Source organism: Montipora foliosa, chromosome 6 (assembly GCF_036669935.1).
Source record: "Montipora foliosa isolate CH-2021 chromosome 6, ASM3666993v2, whole genome shotgun sequence".
Lineage (NCBI taxonomy): Eukaryota > Metazoa > Cnidaria > Anthozoa > Scleractinia > Acroporidae > Montipora > Montipora foliosa.
The window spans coordinates 60,634,882-60,653,748 of record NC_090874.1 but is presented as its reverse complement, the minus strand read 5'-3'; the positions used below and the strand labels follow the sequence as shown (position 1 = coordinate 60,653,748).

The following is an 18,867-nucleotide window of genomic DNA, read 5'->3' as shown; positions in this document are numbered from 1 at the left end:
TCGAATCCGAGAATCGATCTCGGGCTACATGGATGGCCCGGGGCTACATGTACATCGATGGCCCGGGGCTACATCGGTTGCCCGGGGCTACATCGATGGCCCGGGAGGTTAAACTGACCATCTCCAATGCACCAATCATCAACGTAAGCCGCATAACGTCGTCGTCGTCGTTCTTAATCCTGTTACTGCTGCTGTTGCTAACTTGGAACTTAACCGACCATTATAAAGCCTCCATCACATTCATCCCACAGTCCTCAATTGAAAATGATAACCGGGACATATACCAGACGTATATAAAGTAGCCCACAACAAAAACCTCCCACCCTCCACGTAAACAAAGATAGCACTGTGCTGTGTGTACAAACCTTGAAAGCATCCTTTATTTTATCGCGATAGAGTGGACGCCCTTTCCAAACATTTTTACCAGGGCTGCAGGTAAGCCAAGAATCTGATGTTGATACTTTTGCAAAGGTACGTAACTTCCCGTTTTCAACAAATCTCAACTAGAACTACTCAGGTAGTTACTGATGGAACATTTTTGCGAAAAGCCTGCATTGCAATCCACACCTGATTCACGGTAAGGAAAAACATGTATGTCACAATTCTGAAGCTCGCAATGATTGTCACGAAATCAGTTTCTTTGCGCGCTAAATATTTATGAGACAGGCTATCAATTATAAAGCAATCTCTCTTTTTTCCTTTTCATCGAGTTATTTAAGGTGACTCGTTTGCCTTAAATGGCAGGAGAACCTGTATTAACAGTACGAAATTGACGAAATTGGCGAAAATTAATGTGGCACAAGAGGAAGCAATGGGTGACAAGTTCGTTTTATTCCTCATGTTAAATTCTCTCAGTTCTTCTCCCTAGCTAGAGTACGGCAAAGCGCCTAACAAAAATGAGATATGTTAAGTTCGGGTTTTATCTCAGGTATGTTATCCTTTGATGTTTTATTGTTTGTAGTATAAGGATTATATTATACACAGATATAATGTGAGAAGAGACCAAATTGCCAATCAATTGCGGAAGTAATAATATTCTATTCTTTATTTTTGTTTTGTTTTCCTTGATGAAACCAATCATGATTGCTTGCCAAAATATTACAAGTTATTCTGTGATATTGTAACACAAGTTGTGATATAAAACCTAAAAAAAATGGCAACTAACAACAGCTGAAGCGCATACAAAGATAATATTTCGACAATCATTGATTCTTAATTACTAGACATTGTCCATCCGCAGTGAACGTAAGTCGAGGGGCGTGTGACCCGGCATTACACAAAATTATCTCACTGCTTGAAAGGCCAAAACTGCTAATAGTTCTCTGCTGAATAGTATTTTCTCTTCTCTCTGATAAAAAGTTTTTCAGATGTGAAACATCAGAATGCAAAGTTCTGTGCCAATTTTTCTGACTTTACTTCTCATCTTTGCTGGTTGTATGACAGGTAAGTACCAGTATCATTTGAACGCTGCTATATGAGTCCCAGGGGGGGGGATCCCATATAAAAAGGACGGGGGTGCTCGTTGTACCTTTTAGGGGTTAAAAAGCGGTTTTGGTACCTCTTAGGGTGTTTAGCCTCAAAAGGTCCATAGCGGGAGCCTTAGCGGTGCCTTTTAGGGTATTGAGCCGAAAAATTATGACAGGAGACATTTGACGATTAACTTTTTTTTTCTGACGAGCACCCCCACCCACGGGATATGAGTTTTGATTCCCAAGTCTTGGTTCTGCGCTTCATTTTCATCATTTTCCTATACCAATGTGCTGATCTGTAAACACTCGTTTGTTAATTTAGTTCGTATAATTCGTTTTACCATTGCATGGCAAAAAATCCCCCCATTTCAGGCGTCAGTTCAATAACTTTGACTGTTGTTACGACAGGTTCGAAATTGTTTCGTCTATATAAATGGCAACTATAAGTGCCTTTTCCAAACGACAGGACAATAAATGCTCCAACGAAACTGTTAATTAATGGCTTAATGACCTGAATTCCCATTAGTCCGCCTTCTTGGTCACGCAGCGAATTAGAGCAGGTTTACACTAGAAGAAATTGTTCCGGATTAGTTACGAATCCGGAACATTTTGGCACCAGATTGGTTTTGCCGTTTACACACAAGAGGACGAATCCGAAATAAAAACTCCCAGGTTTGGCAGAGAGATTTTGAATCGGAAATTTTAAAGTGGGAACTTTGCATCCGAAAACTTTTGAATCCAGAGAGATTTGTCGTGTAAACGATTTTCTCTCGAATCGTCTCCCGATTCTGGATACTTTTCCGCCTGTGATCTTTTGAATTTGCGGTAAAACCAAAATGGAGGATCTATTGCTAACAATGCTAGCGCTCTCCCGTTGCCTGATCTTATTGCAGGTTCAGGCGATAAATTTTATTATGTGGATCGCAATATTTCTGAAGAAACGCAAATTATTATCGCAAGGAAGTTTAACGTCAGCCACACTTAATCGCCGACGACGTCGTAGATGGCAGGATCAAAGAGCAAGACGGTTTTGGGTGAGGCCAGGTCGAACAAGTGCCTGGTGGGACAATATGATGGATAATGTCACGGTAGCCAGTGAGTGGAAGGAAAATTTCAGAATGTCCCACCCTACCTTATGGAACTTTATGAAGATCGTAGGCTCCTACTTGAGAGAAAATCAACGAGAAGGAGGCGTCCCATTTCACTTGAAACTCAGATGGCTGTTACTCTTTACTACTTGTCAGATGAAGGGAGGTACAGGACAGTTGCAAATGCTTTCGGAATTTCTCGGTCATTCCCGGAGTTGTCGTTGTGTGTAAATGGTCAGGAACCCAAATATCCTTTCAGTGTAAACGCCTCCGAATCCGAATACTCTAAAATTGATGAATCCGGAAACATTTACGAATCCGGAACAATTTCCTCTAGTGTAAATCTAGCCCTTCAACATATTTCTGGACGAGTTCAGTTAGTTTAGCAGAAATACAAATAGAAGTTATAGCTTTACAGGAAGCTGTCCTTCCAGGCGGATGCCTATCAGCTTCCTTGCTTGTCCTGGGCCAGTTAGTATTTGAATAATCGTGTAATTGAGAAAACTTGTGAACTCGAAATTGTTTCAAATTTTCGACTTCACAAGTTTTTTTTCTTACAAGAAAAAATTACCTTTAACAGAGGCTTCAAAGCTCAAACGGTTCAGGGGAAATATTCGTGACATTCATTTTTTGTCATGTACTTAAAATAACTAATAATAAGCCATTTGTCAGCGCTAATATTTCACCATCTTCGTTAGTATTTGATACGCAAAGTAGTAATATATTTCCAAACAATTTAATTTATGTTCAATCTTTGTTTTTTGGAAGGGGGATGGTTGTTAACAGTCAAATCATATTAAAATGGATGTAAGCCTTACCTGATTCTTGAAAAATGCAATAATATAAAATTGTTAAGCAGCTTCTGTGAGATTTCTGCGAGATTCACAAAAAAAATTACGTAAGGTTATCTTTACCCTTTAATTAAGAGGGAATAAGACCCACCCACATCCCACTGCACTTATGCATGACTTGTCGAGCATAACTAATTCAGCGTCAGGGCATTCATGTAGGTATAAGACCTGACTGGTGTATGAATGTATGTTTAGGGTCAAAGATTCGGTATGAGGTAAACACATACACTGGAAACAAGTTTGGTGCAGGCACAGATGCTCGAGTGTTCATTACCTTGATTGGAGAAAAAGGTCGATCAAAGGAAATTGAGTTGGAAAGCAAAGGACGCAATGATTTTGAGAAAGGACAGTAAGTGTGATTCATTGCCTTTTCCATCATTAAGGTCCATTTATAAAGACAATATTTGTCGAACATCTTGATACAAATTTATGCAAGGCTTCACATCTCTACTGATTAACCTCAGCTTATGGCTTAAAGTAATCGCATGGTGATTAACAGTTCAAACTATTCAGAAGTGTCTTTTTGGTTGATTGGCTGATCGCGCAGGGTTACCAAATGTCATTCTCTGTGAAATTATCAATATTCACACACACAAATTTACAACATGTGATTTTCAGGACCAACGAAATATAATATATAGATTTAGCCAAGCCTAAAAGGGGAGCTCCCTGGTTATTTATTCTTACTGCCTGTAGGGTTAGTGAAAATAAAAGGCTTCGAATTATCCGAGTTTTGATGTTTCCGGTTGTTGCTTTAATAATTAAATCATTTTCTTTGCTTTCTTCTATACAAAAAGTCATTGCCTAACAAGTGAATTCCACGGTACATTTTACGCAAAACCGATTTCACATGAATCAAGAAGCGATGAGTACGATATTGGTTTTGCGAATGAAATTTACTTTGGAATTCACCAGTTTGGGAATGAATTTTTCTTGAACTGCATGAGTTTTAAAAGAAAACAACCACACCCTCAGCGGGGGAATGCAAAAGGAAAAAAGCTATTTCAGAGTCAACCGCCAATAGCCAGCGAATAGGAATCATGCTAAAATTAGAAACCATAAAAAATTTTTTCACAAAAAAGAGTTTTACTGATGTACTTTATGCCTCTTTATCTCTGAAAACGAGATCATTCACATTTTGATGTATTTCATTGAAACACACCAAGTTGGCTTGGAACAAGAATCGGCAAAATACGGCGATGCAACCAAGAAAGGATCCGTTCCAACACTTAAATAACGTTTAGGTGCTTTAAACAAACTTCTGAAAACACAAGCTAGTAAGAGTTCGCCCTAATTTTACGAGACCTCATTGCGATTACGTGTTCATAACATAAGGGCAAAATTTTCTTGTCACTGTCGAGGTACAACGAAAACCAGTTGGGCAAACGGATTTAAAAAAACTTGTTCGCTCTCATTTTCGAGCAAAACAAACAAACAAATCAAACTTTTCCTTTATGTCCAAAAGAGTACAGATAATTGTTATTTAATTCCAGTTGACAAAGGAAAAACCGATTCAACCACTTTTTGAAAATAACAAACGGTTTAGTGCCCAAGAAAACGATTTGTGGGGTAACTTCTTCCACTAAGTATGAGCTATTACTGGTATTCTGTTTTGTCGTTGTCGTTCTCTTTCGCTCTCCTTTCGTTTCTGTTCTAGTCATAGGTCCTCCAGGCATCATGTAACCTTATCAGAGCTTCTAAAGATATGCTAAAATTTGCAATACAGAGAAAAAAGCAGCTCTAAGCAAATTAAAAATAAATACTCAGCTTTAAGTTTATATCCCTCCGATGCTTGACTTGAATAACTGCGTAGCCGCCAGAGTGGTCCACAGCTATCATGATATGTCAAACTGGATTGAAACCAGCAAAAAATGCAGAAAGAAAACATATTCCAAACCGTTTTCCACCTGAACACGAAAAGCATTGACTGTGAAAGAACTATAGTTGACGTAGTATGGCCGTGTAGCCGCGTCGAGCCATTGAAAGCTCGCGAAAAATGAAACCTCGCTTATGTTTAGGTGAGTTAACCTGAGTTGAGCCTGCAATCCAATCGAAAACCAGTACCTGTTCAGCGGTCAACTTCAAAAAAACAGCAGACCTCGGTGAACTCTAAGCTTGAGCCCGCGATATGGTCACTTGATACTGGTCAGGGGATACCTTGTTTTGATGTGTCAATTGATCAAAACATGGCTGTCCAATATCAAAAATGTATGCTGTAAACTAGCATGATACTGGAGGGGTGGACGTACGTACGTACGGACGGACGGTCGATGACGCCATGGCTATAAAACCAAAATTTCTCGCATCGATGGATTACCATATTTTCTTAACTATGGCGCTCCACGCGCGGAGCTCCGCTACAATGATACAACAGAACAGATCTCACTTTTTTGAGAGTCCCAACTGACCAGTAGTCATCCTTCGCAGCCGTTTTTTTGGATGTCACGCAACCCTGTGACATCCAAAAACCGGCTGCGAAGGAGACTAACTGACCAGAGGCAACCAGTTGGCTATTTACAAGAGCAGCCGAGAAATTCAGTGACCCAAGGACTCCCAGGATAAATTTTAACCAGTGGTCAGAGCGGGTCTTGAAGGCAAGCGCCGTAATTGTAACCACTGGGCCACGCTGCCCTTTTCTTCAGAGTTAATTTTCTCATCGCTTTTAGGAAGGATACATTCTTTATTGAAACCAAAGATCTTGGAAAGCTGACGGCCATTAAAATTCGGCATGATGATAGCTGGTTTGGATCCGGATGGTTTTTAGAAAGGGTGAGGTTTTTTCGCTTTTTTTCTTTTTTTAATTAAAGGATTATTTGCATGAGATAATTTTTCTCTGCTCGTAAACAAGAGTTTCAATTTTTACTAAATAGATCACTTAAGAAATCATTATTGTCAGTGTGGATACACTTAATTATTTATAAACTCACAGAAATCAATGACATGACTAGGGTTACGTCATCAGTTAAATTCCGAAAAGATAACCGGAGTGAAGAAAATAAAATTTGGAAAAAAGCAACACAGGTTGCCTTGTGGTTTGAAAACTTATTCTAGTTCACGTATTGCAATTGCTTAAAAAGATTCCTCCTTCACCCATTAAATGTTTTTCTTTTCTTCTTAACATCACGATGATCATCATGACCTTTGTTCGTTTAGCTGATATACATATTCCTTGACTCTTTTTCCGCCGCTGTTTTACATGTCCACACGCTCAGATGTAGAATTGCCCGGTCGAATTTGAATAACGTCAGTGTGTGAGAATAAGGGTGGTCCTCATTAGTTTACTTTTATTGTACTATTTTGCTCCTTGTGAAATTCCAGGTTAAGATAAAATCGGCTGACGGATGTGTGTATGAGTTTCCGAACCACAAATGGTTGGCCTCCACCTATGGAGACAAAATGATTGCGCGGAAGCTTGTTGGCAGGAGTCGATGCCGAAATGTAGAGTCTCCATCGACAGGTTAGCCAATCATTACATACCTCTTGGAAAAAGGATTAAATCTTGCACTAGACTTACGTTAAACTTGACGACGTTTCGTCCGAAACCATCGGACTTCAACAGGACAATGGTGGAGTCGTGACTAGTCACGCAATACGCGTGACTAGTCACATGAGAGACGGGGCGGAATGTTGCGTAGCTACTCGTCCCATGCATGTGATAGTTTGAAGCGGAGGCCCCCCTTCTTGTTGAGGCTGGGTGCCTCAACCCTCTCCCAAATAGCCTCTTTCACCCCTCGCTCGAACCACCGTTCTTCCTGGTCCAAGATAGCTACCTCTGGGGAGATTTGGTACTCTTTTGTTTTGGCATGGGTGTAGACTGCGGAGTTCTGGGCCTCCTAAGTCTAGTACAAGATTTAATCCCTTTTTTCAGTAATGCCTACTAGATGAATAATCTTCACAGTTCATTACATACCTCTTATTCTTGGTTTTCACATGACGTCACGACCGCCATGTTGGTGCCCAAAACAAAGACAAGGCGGCCATGTTGGTGCCCCGACCAAATCCTCCGGGAATTTAACTCTATTATTATGCAAACGCTTCCTTTTGTTTTCGTTGAAAAACATGGCTGTTGATCACGTGAGTGAAAACCAGCAATTAACCGAGTTCAAGGTCCGTACTGTAAAATTACGGACCAAGTTTCTTCCCGTTGATTTATGTCCCAAGCGCCATTAAACCAGGTCCAGGCCGTTGCGAGATTTAATGTAATTCAAACTTTTAAAACATAGTTAAAAATCCCCTCTAACAAAAGGCATGCTGCAGTCCCGTAAAGTAGACGGCATATTTGACGAAAAAACCTCAGCAAATGTTTAAAGAGGGCAATTAACCAGCGGATTCCGCTTCCTTTGTCTTAACAAAACGTCCAATGTCTTGACTTGGTCTTAGAATTTAAAGCATAATTCAATATTGGGATAGAAAAAAATTCCTGTACTATATGCGCTCTGAGCAAGGGAAAATATTTTACTTTTTATCTCATGATTTCAGAGTAGCATTGCGTTTACGCGAAACGGCAAATGGGATACGTTAGGCTACTGCTTGTCATTAAAAAATTAACCTTTTTCTTTTAAGTTGTCTCGCCCCTTTAAAACTAGATTGATATCTTGATCTAACTGACAAGAAATGGGTTAACTTCAAAGTCATGTTTCGTCCATTTTTGGCGAAACGCAAATGTCAGTCTCACGGCATTTTCCCTTTCACGTACACGCGATGTTAAATCTCTCTAATAATTTTTATTGTAATTTGTAGGTTGTCGGGATATTTTAGGTGTGAGCTCGGGACTAATCAAGGATATACAGCTGACGGCGTCATCATCTTACGATGAGCATCACCAGCCTTACCACGCACGCCTAAATAAAACTGTCGAAGGATCCCGTGGGGGGTGGTGCTCGGCTTTCGCTGACGAAATGGAATTTCTTGAAATCAACTTGGGAAACAGAACTAACATTTCAGGTTAGCGTCCAATAAAACAACGTTCGTTCACAAAATGTGACTCTTCATCCTTGCATTAATAGGTAAGTTGATTTCCGACTATTCTCCATCTTTGGTCGCTGGCATGTAACAAGCAAAAGAACTGAAGGCCTTTTAGCGCTGTACTATACTAAATCCGTCGATTGACATGTTACGAGAACTAGTACATAACAAAAACTTTTTTTACTTTAATTTCTTTTTGTTTCACCACTCACGTGATGTTGGCACCACACGCAGCACCACAGTTTCTTTAGAAACTACCCCTTCATTCAGGTCTTGTTTAGGTCTAATTAGACCTAAGGTTAGCTTTAATGAACGTTTAGGTTTGTTTCCGTATTGGTAAAACATGTAGCTTACAAGGCGTGCTACACTCTTCGACCGCTGTCCCATAAACGCGTGTGCTGCATCCTCGATCAACGCCTTCGATATAGCTTCACCCAAAACAACTAAGCAAGTGTCTTTTACAAGGCCAAACCACAACACCAGAATTCTCATCCCTGCTTGTACTGCCCAAATTGTTAAGTGCTATCCTTTGACTTCCCCTTTGATCATTAACACGGCTTGGTTTTGAAAACAACAAAAATCAATTGCTGGAGCCGCTGTTTATTAATACGAACATATGATCTTTTTGATTAGGCATTTCAACCCAAGGTCAATCTATGTTTGACAACTGGGTTACAATGTATGAATTGTCATACAGCTTAAATGGCAAACACTGGTTTATGGTAAAAGACAAAATGAAGAATGGCGGCGGCACCAGGGTAAGCAAACAGGGTTTTCGTTTCAGGGACGAGGCCGGACGTTTTGAAAGGTTGTTTACTATTTCACGTCGGGTACTTTGACGCTGTAAATTATAAGATTCGTTGGCTTCTTTTTTCCCTTTCCTTTTTTTTTTTTTTGCTTTTACGACTTGGGTATCTCAGGAAGCCATGGGCCGAAGAAACAGACAATCGCGCAACAAATCCTTCAAACTTGCAAGAAGTCATATCGCCTTACATGATTTTGCTTACTAAAAGGATTAATCGATCTTATGGCATTTCATTCACGCGATAAGTTAAGTTTTCTTTTTTTTCTCCAGTCTCAAGAATGTAAACAGCATTTCTGAGAGTTCCATACCTCCTTGAGGGTTTACTCCCAAGGCACTTGCAATCAGCCTTACAACGGAAAATAACCATGTCCGGTACTTTCCTTATCAAATCCGGTACTGTGAAAAGCTATCGGAAACCCTGCAGCACAGTTCAACGGTGAACAACGTCAAGCAAATGCCATGATTAGTGTTGTAAGGTCAAGGCAAGGCAAGGCGGATACATAACAGTGGTTTTCAATAAAGTATTTTCCCGATTTGCCTTAGTTCGTTTTTCATTACTACGCTTAGTGATTCAGTTATTCTCGACCAATCAGAGGCCGCAAAAACAAACCCAATCCTGACTTCGCAGCGGGTGTTGCATGGCTTGTATTACGTTCTGATTGGTTCATTTGATTGTCTGCTCTGGTATGATTGGCCAACGTAGTTACTTTTGTTGTCATTCCATGATGCGTTTGATTGGTTTTCAAAGAGTGTCTCTGGAAAAAGAGCATCTCTTACAAATTAATAACATTTTCTCTCCCGCGATCATGCATCAATTGCACAGAAGTCCTTTTTCCTCTGGTTATATTACCGGTATTCCAAAATCGTTTTTCTTTTGTTGATTGCTTGTTCGTTTCTATTCATACATTCCTCGTGAAATTTTGGCAGAATTTTACTGGTAACAAGGACAGAAACACGGTGGTAACACATTGGTTTCCTATGATTACTGCTCAACATCTTCGTGTTCTTCCTATGAAGTGGAGTGGTCTTACAAACTGCATGAGGATTGAGCTGTACGGCTGCAGAAATGGTAAATATACATCAAAACAACAAGCGACTACGAGAGAACAGTCTTGCTCAGCGCCACAACCAGATTAAAAAACCTACTGGTAGAGGTACCCCTGGGGAATACTCTTAACAAGCACAATCGGTTATTCCATAAAGCCAGTTTATTGTCCCGGCGTCCACGTGTATCCAAGTATAGGAGAATTTCACCCTAAAAATATCTTTTCTTTGCGTGGGACACAAGAACACCACTTAAAGGTCTTTAAAATCAGTAAAAGTTGTTTAAGTTGATGATGTATGCCAATGTGGTTTCTATATATACAAATGAAATTGAAGTACAGGTGTCAATTACCTGTAACTCAATGCCAAAGAAGTTACCGCGAGGCTTTGACGGAACCAACTCATTATTGCCTCCCTTGAGTGAGACTGAATTTTGGGCTAACTTTCGATAATTGGAATTATTATTCTGCAATTCTTACATAAACAATACGAAAGTACGACGGAGTGAAAACTCCAATGCGACTTTCTACAAAGAGAGCTGAAAATAGCTTGTTCTGTTTGTTTCGTTTTCTTTGTAGTTTTCTACAATAATGAATTTCAATATTTTAACAAGCCTGCTTTGTTTGATTTGTAATTTTTGTAATTTCTCATTTTCTGCAATCATCGTGTTAACGGATTCCGCTCCTATTCCGAATTTCCGTTTCCATTCTGGTTTCCGGGTTCCTGATTTTCCTCACGCCCCTTCCTAAATTCCTACGTTTATTTTGACAGTGAGCTTGGAGGCATCGACGGAAGGTACTGCGGCGAAAGAAGCAAAGGAAGTGGCTGAAAAAGGCAAACCACCAGGGAAAAGTACTGTACATGTAGAGAATCAGATAAAAGGTTACCACTTTTTCCTCACTATCATTAAAAAGCAACGAAGATCAGGGTCTTCATGCCTCTTGATCACCAATCGTTTTTGTAGATGTTGATAACTCTAGGTCGTTGGCCATAAGACAATAGAGAGCTTTAGATTCGAGAACGGGAGCGAGTGTGACTTTACTAGCGCATCACGCGCATCACGAGATTGTTGCTCTTAAAAGGACTCGTACTTGCATCGGTTCCTTTTTCCTTATATTATCTACAATCTTTGTCAGCACGACTACGAGAGCGAGATACACTTATCAGATCTCACGTGTTCAAAACTTGTACTCGTATTCGCTCTCACCCTCGAATCATAGCTTGCTCTCTGTTGATGATGAGGACGATGATTCTGATGATTATTGACAACGACCATGGCCGTTTGATGATTGACAACAAAAGAAAGATGTTCATGTTGTTAATCAGGACGAGGAAAAAGAAAATAGAAAAAAGAGCGTAGCGGCAGTGTCACGCTATTTTAGTCAAAATTCAAAACACTAAAACACGTCTTTGCGTCAATGAAGACCAAACAATAATGCTGTTGTTTTGTTGCCAATGGCCATTGAAGTGCACTGAAGCTACTTTTTGTTCTTTGCAGCCAAGGATGGAGGGGATGGAAATGGATTGAAACTTGAAAAAATTGGCAGGCCAGTTTTTTCAAGTTTGGAGATGTTGTGCTCTGAAATTTGCCAAAAATTAAATACGAATAGTTCTTTGTGCCATATTTCATATCATCTCAGTGAGTTGTCGGGAATGTTATACGTGTGCTAATTTAGATTTTTACCCAGTTTTAACTTAAAAACAGTAGATTTAGCATGAAAGTGCCCCTTTAATAACAAGGTCTGGATTCTATTTACAAAGACGAGTGCGTTTCACAGGGGCGGTTCTATTATCCATCCCTTTCTTTGTTTTTCATTCTTTCTGCGAATGTTATAATCGACAATTATTTACCGAAGTGTAGGTAAATATTCACCACTTTCACCGACACTGAGGTGAATGATTGTTCAGTTAGTGTACCAGACTAATACGCGTTTATCGAAACAATTAAGAATGCCGCTAGCCATTTTGCTGCTTTTCGGCTGCTCGAGGGTTAATAGTACTTGCTTTAAGATACCTTCCAGTTGACCAATCAGAGTGCGCGAACAGCACTATCTAGTAGTGTGGTGTAAAACAAATTTGAAACATTCAATGTTTTTTTTATGGTTTTGACAGAGAGGCTCAGTGTACAAGATCTTAAATTACTGGCTAGTAAGTGATCATTCCTGCCTTTTATATTCTTTAAGCCAATACTAGGAGTGAAATACACCTTATTTCAAAATGGGTGCTATTTCAGTATCCTTTTGTCAGCTTGCAAAATAGCACTTATTGCCTCGTTCTTAAACTTAAAATGCAAAGAAATATTTAACCTGCTTGAACGAGGCAAAAAGGGCTAATTTGCACGCAAACAAAAGAATACTAAAATGGCGGTCATTTTGGAAAAAGTTGCATCCCCACTTTAAGTTTTTATGGTTGAAATGCAAAGGCAATGGACAGACCGAGGATTTTGGGAGTACAATAAGGATTTTTCTCCATGCCCATGAACTGCGGAGAAAACTCTCAAATAGGAAATTGGTAAAGTAAAGTAAAGTAAAGTAAAGTAAAGGCACTTTATTTAACGTCGGTAGTTCCTTCAGTTATGAAACTGGTATCAATGGAAGCGGAAGGTGCGCCCTTTACCCCCCTCCCTCTGTCAGTGCTCCGTTTTACGGATATTTAAAGCTATAGCTACACGGATCAGAGGAAAGTCGAAACAGACGTTGAAGTCACCGAGAATCGAACCGGGGACCTCTTGCTCCGAAAGCCGAGCACTAACCAACTGAGCCACGCCTGCTGCTGGTCAAATGAATTGTCATAGCAAAGAACGACAAATGCATTAAAACCAGTTTCAACAGCCAAAATCGAACCCTTACGAGATAGGACTTAAATGATTAGAGTGTAATGTGAAGTGCTACTTTTCTACCCCATATGAACCATGCGAGCGTTAGCCCCACCAATGGAAAATGGGTCCACACAAGGACAGAGAAAAACTCTGACCAGGGTGGGAATAGGCCATTTCCAAGTTCATGTCTGCTTCCTCTTCAAGGCGAGTCTAAGTGCGAAGTTTTTCTTATGATAATTAGTTTTCATTCATATGTAAAGTAGAACTAATTACCATCACAAAAACTTTGCACTTTGACTCGCTTTGAAGAGGAGGCGGATATGAAGTCGGAAATGGCCTATTGAACCCACGACCTTCGGGTTAGATCACCGCTGCTCTACCGACTGAGCTACAAGGTCAGACGGGAGCAGACCGTGGGAACTGAAGATGTTAAAGTCACGGCAATGAACAAGTACAAGTACAAGTACCAAGTACAAAGGAAGGGTTACGTTTTGTGCTCTGTGCTCTGCAACTCGCTTGGAGTAAATCTTAGCACGTATATAATAAACACAAATTCTGGTTTGTTTGGTTTTTTTTTTTTTTTTTTCAGTTCTCGAGAAATCAGTCGTGTATCTACGCTTTGAGAACATCTACAAGGACAACATTTTAGTGGATGAATCACAACAACACAATAACGCCAAAATCGTAAACTTTGCACGAATCGGCTTCTTCAGTGAAACCTGCGGTAACGGCGTTGATTTGAATGGAGGGGACATTCTGTTAAACGGAGCTTCGTTTCACAACAAACCACGCGTAGCGATTACAATTGCAGCTTGGATAAAGCTGTTTTCAGTTGAAGGAACAAACTCATTGTTTGACACAATCGGTGGAGTAAACTCCACTCATGACAGTGGTCAATATCATTTAGAAATCGATGGCGGTTCGGTCAGGTGGTTTCACAGAAATGAACAGGGTCTAATAATTTTCAATGTCACGTCAGAAGTCATCGTTCCTTCACACGTGTGGACTCACGTTGCCTGCACTTACGAAGCTAAGCTGGGCCAAGCTGATATATATGTGAACGCCAAGTTTATTTTGAGGGGGGAAGGCTCAGGACATTTGTCGCAAGACTGGCAAGAAAAAGCGGGGATCGGTGAGCATAAAGGCGAAAGATTATTTGACGGACAGGTTGATGAGTTTTATATGTCTAATGAAGCTTTAAGTCAAGAGGATATCAAAAAACTGATGCAGCGATGTGAGTTTGAGAAGGGTAAGTATGAGAATTTGCTCGGGTACCGTGGCAAAGTTAAGTAAACAGTCTAAACTCATTTTGATAGTGTTCAACGTTCAGCTTCTATTTTTATTGAACTTCATCTGATGTAAACCTACTCTGTAGGACAACCGCTTTCAGTAATCATTACTTCTGCGAACTGGTTCAGTTGGACTACCTTGAGGGTTGTTGTAGGTTCAAACTCTGGCCGGGCCAACACGCGAATTAAAAAAAAAAACTCAACAAAAAGTTTAAAAAGACATCTGTAAATCGTTAGACCTCAAACAATAAACTAAAGGCCTCGTCTAGAAACATTTTAACATTATCATAAATTTGGAAGGGTCTTAAATTAAGAAGTCGTTCGCAAAAACTATATCCAAGTCATCTTTTGCATATGGTCTAGGATGGACTGGGCTTTTTTTTCAGGGAATTTTAGCAGCCATTTTCTTTTCTGTAGAATGCTTTTCTCCACTGGGAATGGAAGACATGCAAATCAAAGACGGGCAGATTACTGCATCTTCGACGGACCGCTTTCATAAGCCGTTTTACGGTCGATTGAATCTAGTGTCGTTCTACGATGATCCACAAAGGACAGCCTGGTGCGCTGACGAAGACGATAAGGAACCTTATCTCACAGTTGACCTCAGAGAGGAAAAGACTATATCTGGTGTAGCCATACAAGGAGCATCATTGACTGAAAATTACGTGACAAGCTTTAAACTTTGCCACAGTCAGGATGGGAGACGGTTTGAGTGCGTCAGTGAAACTCTTACGGGAGAGGTGAAAAAAAGTGCTTGTTTCAGAATATATAATTTAAGCTCAATGACTACAACCTTTACTAAAGACTGATTGGCTGAGACAGATGGCATTTTCCATTTTGGTAATTGGCCCGGACATAATCACTTTCATTATTTTCATGCAGCAAATGTTTTTAGCAGGGCTGGTATCATTGGTTTGGCGTTGTTGTATAAAAAAAGAAAATTTGATTCCGCTGATTTCGCGCGTTTTAAGGCCTGTACACACGAGGGAGCTTGCTCCTGAAACACGCTCCCGAAACACGCTCCCGGGTAAGTACCCCAACCAGTACACACGAAGGACACGACGAAGGAGCTGAATGATGAAACAACCCGGGAACTTTGAAAGTGAGTTCGCAATGAGTTGTAGATGAAAAAAATAAGCCAATTTGATTGGCCAACTGGAGACACGTCATGTCACGGCAAGCAAATTTCATTACACACTAGGGAGCTTGCTCCTGAAACAGACTCGTGCAACAGATTTGCCCCTGGAGCTTGCTCCCTCATATCAAACCAGTTTGATATGAGGGAGCAAAACTCGGGAGCAAACATATTTTTTCGCTAGAAATCGTTGGTGCAGACGAGGAAGCTTTGCTCCGGGAGCGTGTTGCAGGAGCGTGCTGCGGGAGCAAACTCTCTCGTTGTACCGACCTTTACAGGTCACTGACGCTGAACACTAAAATGGCTTCCTACGAAATTGCGCAAGAGCGTGCGTTTCATAAGAAATTTTGCTCTTTATATTATAAAAAAGCGCCGAAATTGCCCTCGTTGCTGTGTTTCGAGCAATTTCTGCCAGTTCTGCCCCATGCGATATTACCTATACTACCTACACTAAAACAAATCAGTTCACACATTAGTGAGGGCAATCAGCTTATTTTGAGAGCAATGAAGTAGTGGACGTTACTATTAATAATACAGGATATGTACCCGCATTCAAACGTGCAGGGTTCATAAGTAATCAAAAGGATCAAAAGTTGTGCTTTAACACAATTAAGTAGACATCCATTGATAAAAATTCGCTTGACGCTTTCAGTTCGAACACGCGGAAGAGAAACGACGACGGCTACGACTACGACAACGCCACAAAACAATGATATCATTGGTTAAAAGAGCATAAATAATCGTGCTGCACGTGCAGCACGGATTTTAGCAAGTATGTTTGCGGTCCTCTGCATAACGACGACGTGAAATCACCAAATTTGAAGTTTTGACGACAACGTAAGCATGCAACAGAGAATCCTTCATTCTCTATTTTAAATATGAAACCACTCGTACCGATTTATTTTCAGGATACTTTGCCGACGCGAACTAGACTGAATAATCGCGAAAGACTTACGATAGAGCCAAGTTATATTTTGAGGTGACGTTTTCGTCGACCGTCGCCGTCGTAGATCTTAAATTCCCTAATGTTATTATGACTACGGTCATGAAGCATCCTTCCTCTCCGCACTGGGATCAGGTCGTGTGATCAATGGCTGGGATCATTAGTGATCTTGTCCCACCGTGATTTTTCTCCTACTTGCAAAATGTCTTTAATCGGAATAAAATGACTACATAACCATACCTATGGCACGCTTGCAAAGCTCATCGATTCGACAAACAGATTTACTATACATCCAGGTACGCTCCTCCATACTTTAATTTCATACAAGAATGAAGACATAATCAAATTAGTGAACAAAGACGACGTTGTAGACCTGTACATAGAGCGGTTTTCAATTGAGTGTCGAAAGTAATTAGCGAATTGCTTTGGCTTATGATTACTTCACTCAGTGATTGGTTCAAAGTTCTCGCGCCATTTTTTTAACCAATCAGAAGTGAAACCAAAACCAATCGTGGCTCGCGCGTGCACATTTTCCCACGCTTTGAGTCGGCTACGTGTAATTACATCGAGTTTTGATTGGTTTACCAGATTGTCTCCGTCCTTTTTGATTGGCTAAAGTAATTACTTTGGTTTTGGTTTTACGACACTCGATTGAAACTCTCTCTATGTACATATTAAAATTCCTTTTCTTGGACATGCCAGTAATTATGTCAGCGTTTACTTTTGGATTCTAGTCCCTTCAAGGAAATGAAGACAAAAATTCAGTTAAGATACATTGGCTTGAAAGGCTCTTCGATGGGAGATATATTCGCCTATATCCGTTGTCTTGGTACGGGGACCACATATGCATGAGAATAGAACTCTATGGCTGTATTCCAGGTAAGATATGGTTCGTGTAGAAGTGTGATGGTGTAGAGGCTCCTCAGCTTTTGGGTCGCCTGATGGTTGGAAGGCTAGAATAGACGCCATATTTTTTTTTTCTTTGACAAAGAACTTGTTCCCCGGTTTTGTTCTCTACAAGGGTGTAAAAGCGGTCAATAATGACGTGCACATCTATGAGAAAATGGAAGACTGTTATTCATTCTACTTTTAAAGTTATTACAATGCCTCCCAGGAAATCATAATTTTGTATTTGGAAGAGAATAGTGGCAGTCCGAAATGAACGCTTCTTGTTGAAGAACCATGATTTCAAGGTGTTTGAATCAGACTTGCGCGAGGGTATTCGACTGGTTGAAGGGGCTTTTGATGCAGCACATGGAGTGTTTCAATAAACACAATAGACATGATCTCTATTCAGATGGACAACGTGTATTGATCTCCACTCTCACCCTCCAAGGGTAAACATTTTACCTTCTGTAGGGGGCCAGGGGCCGGTTGCTCCAAGCCTGGTTAGTGCTAACCGTTGGTTGAGAGATATCAAAACCTACAGGTTTCCACCCTATTTATCGCTGGTTAGCGCTAACCATGCTTCGAGCAACCCGGGCCAGGGTGTAAGGCAAGCTAAATTTCATGAAACTTCAAATCGACTAATATAATTATTGACTCCACTTGTAGCGCACACTGATGCGAAGCAACTATATAACTATTTCCAGGTTTGTTATCTGACACTGTTCAAACAGACCTTCCCATAACATCTATACGGTTTGAGTCTCCCATCGATCCATTACTTTCTTGGGCTAACTTCGGTGAGTGCAGTGTCAGCTGCGGAAAAGGAACGAAGAAAAGAGTAGTAAAATGTCAACCGAAAGGCAACGAGAAGAATCAAAACTGCCTACCAGGAGCGGAGACCTACACTCAGAGAATTCCATGCACCAAACCTAGCTGCCCAGGTAAGATTTCCTCATCGGCTTTCACTTGCAAAATGGATTCAATATAGCGATGCAACTGTTTATTAACAGAAGATCACAGATTTAATAGATAATAGACTATTCGTGGACCCAAACAAGACATTTGACGAATGATTTTTTTGAATTCGTTCAGTTGGTTTTTCATTGTCATTTTCAGAGTGTTTCTTGCCAATGGGCATGTCAAATGGCACCATCTTGGACCACGAGATATCGGGTTCATCCACAATAGATGAAGCGCATCCCGCATTCTATGCTCGTGTGATTACGAATCGACACGAAAGTGTGTCTACAAGAGGGAGCTGGTGCGCTAAGCTGGCAGATCACAACCAGTTCCTTGAGATTGATCTAAAGAAGCCCAGAGAAGTAACAGGTCAGTGATTTCCTCATTAGCATCAGAGCTTCTAACAGAAAATAAAGACACACAGAAGGAGAGTACATGTACAAGGTAAAGCGGGGTTGGAGAATTTAGAAAACCTTAGTCGTTTTTAGAAACTCGAGGTTTCCTTAACGTCACCTCGGACCACAGGATCTCATACGAACTCGTTGGCGCCAATGTCAGTACCGCATAATTATATAATTGTGTCACCGCCCTGCAAATGGAACTTCATTTTTA

The 18,867-nt window shown here is 40.5% G+C and overlaps 1 protein-coding gene across 1 annotated transcript in view; it reads left to right on the top strand.

The window, feature by feature from the left end:
- Window positions 1-749: 749 nt before the first annotated feature.
- Window positions 750-18,867, top strand: part of LOC138008007 (uncharacterized) — a 25,621-nt gene continuing 7,503 nt past the window's right edge. The window contains exons 1-15 of the mRNA XM_068855173.1: window positions 750-928; window positions 1,360-1,443; window positions 3,604-3,757; window positions 6,075-6,177; window positions 6,727-6,865; window positions 8,149-8,352; window positions 9,007-9,131; window positions 10,106-10,247; window positions 10,994-11,104; window positions 12,335-12,370; window positions 13,630-14,289; window positions 14,747-15,069; window positions 17,142-17,286; window positions 18,000-18,236; window positions 18,412-18,624. Coding sequence (XP_068711274.1) covers window positions 1,383-1,443; window positions 3,604-3,757; window positions 6,075-6,177; window positions 6,727-6,865; window positions 8,149-8,352; window positions 9,007-9,131; window positions 10,106-10,247; window positions 10,994-11,104; window positions 12,335-12,370; window positions 13,630-14,289; window positions 14,747-15,069; window positions 17,142-17,286; window positions 18,000-18,236; window positions 18,412-18,624 — 2,653 coding nt within the window. The 5' untranslated portion in view covers window positions 750-928; window positions 1,360-1,382. The remainder of the gene's footprint in view (window positions 929-1,359; window positions 1,444-3,603; window positions 3,758-6,074; window positions 6,178-6,726; window positions 6,866-8,148; window positions 8,353-9,006; window positions 9,132-10,105; window positions 10,248-10,993; window positions 11,105-12,334; window positions 12,371-13,629; window positions 14,290-14,746; window positions 15,070-17,141; window positions 17,287-17,999; window positions 18,237-18,411; window positions 18,625-18,867) is intronic.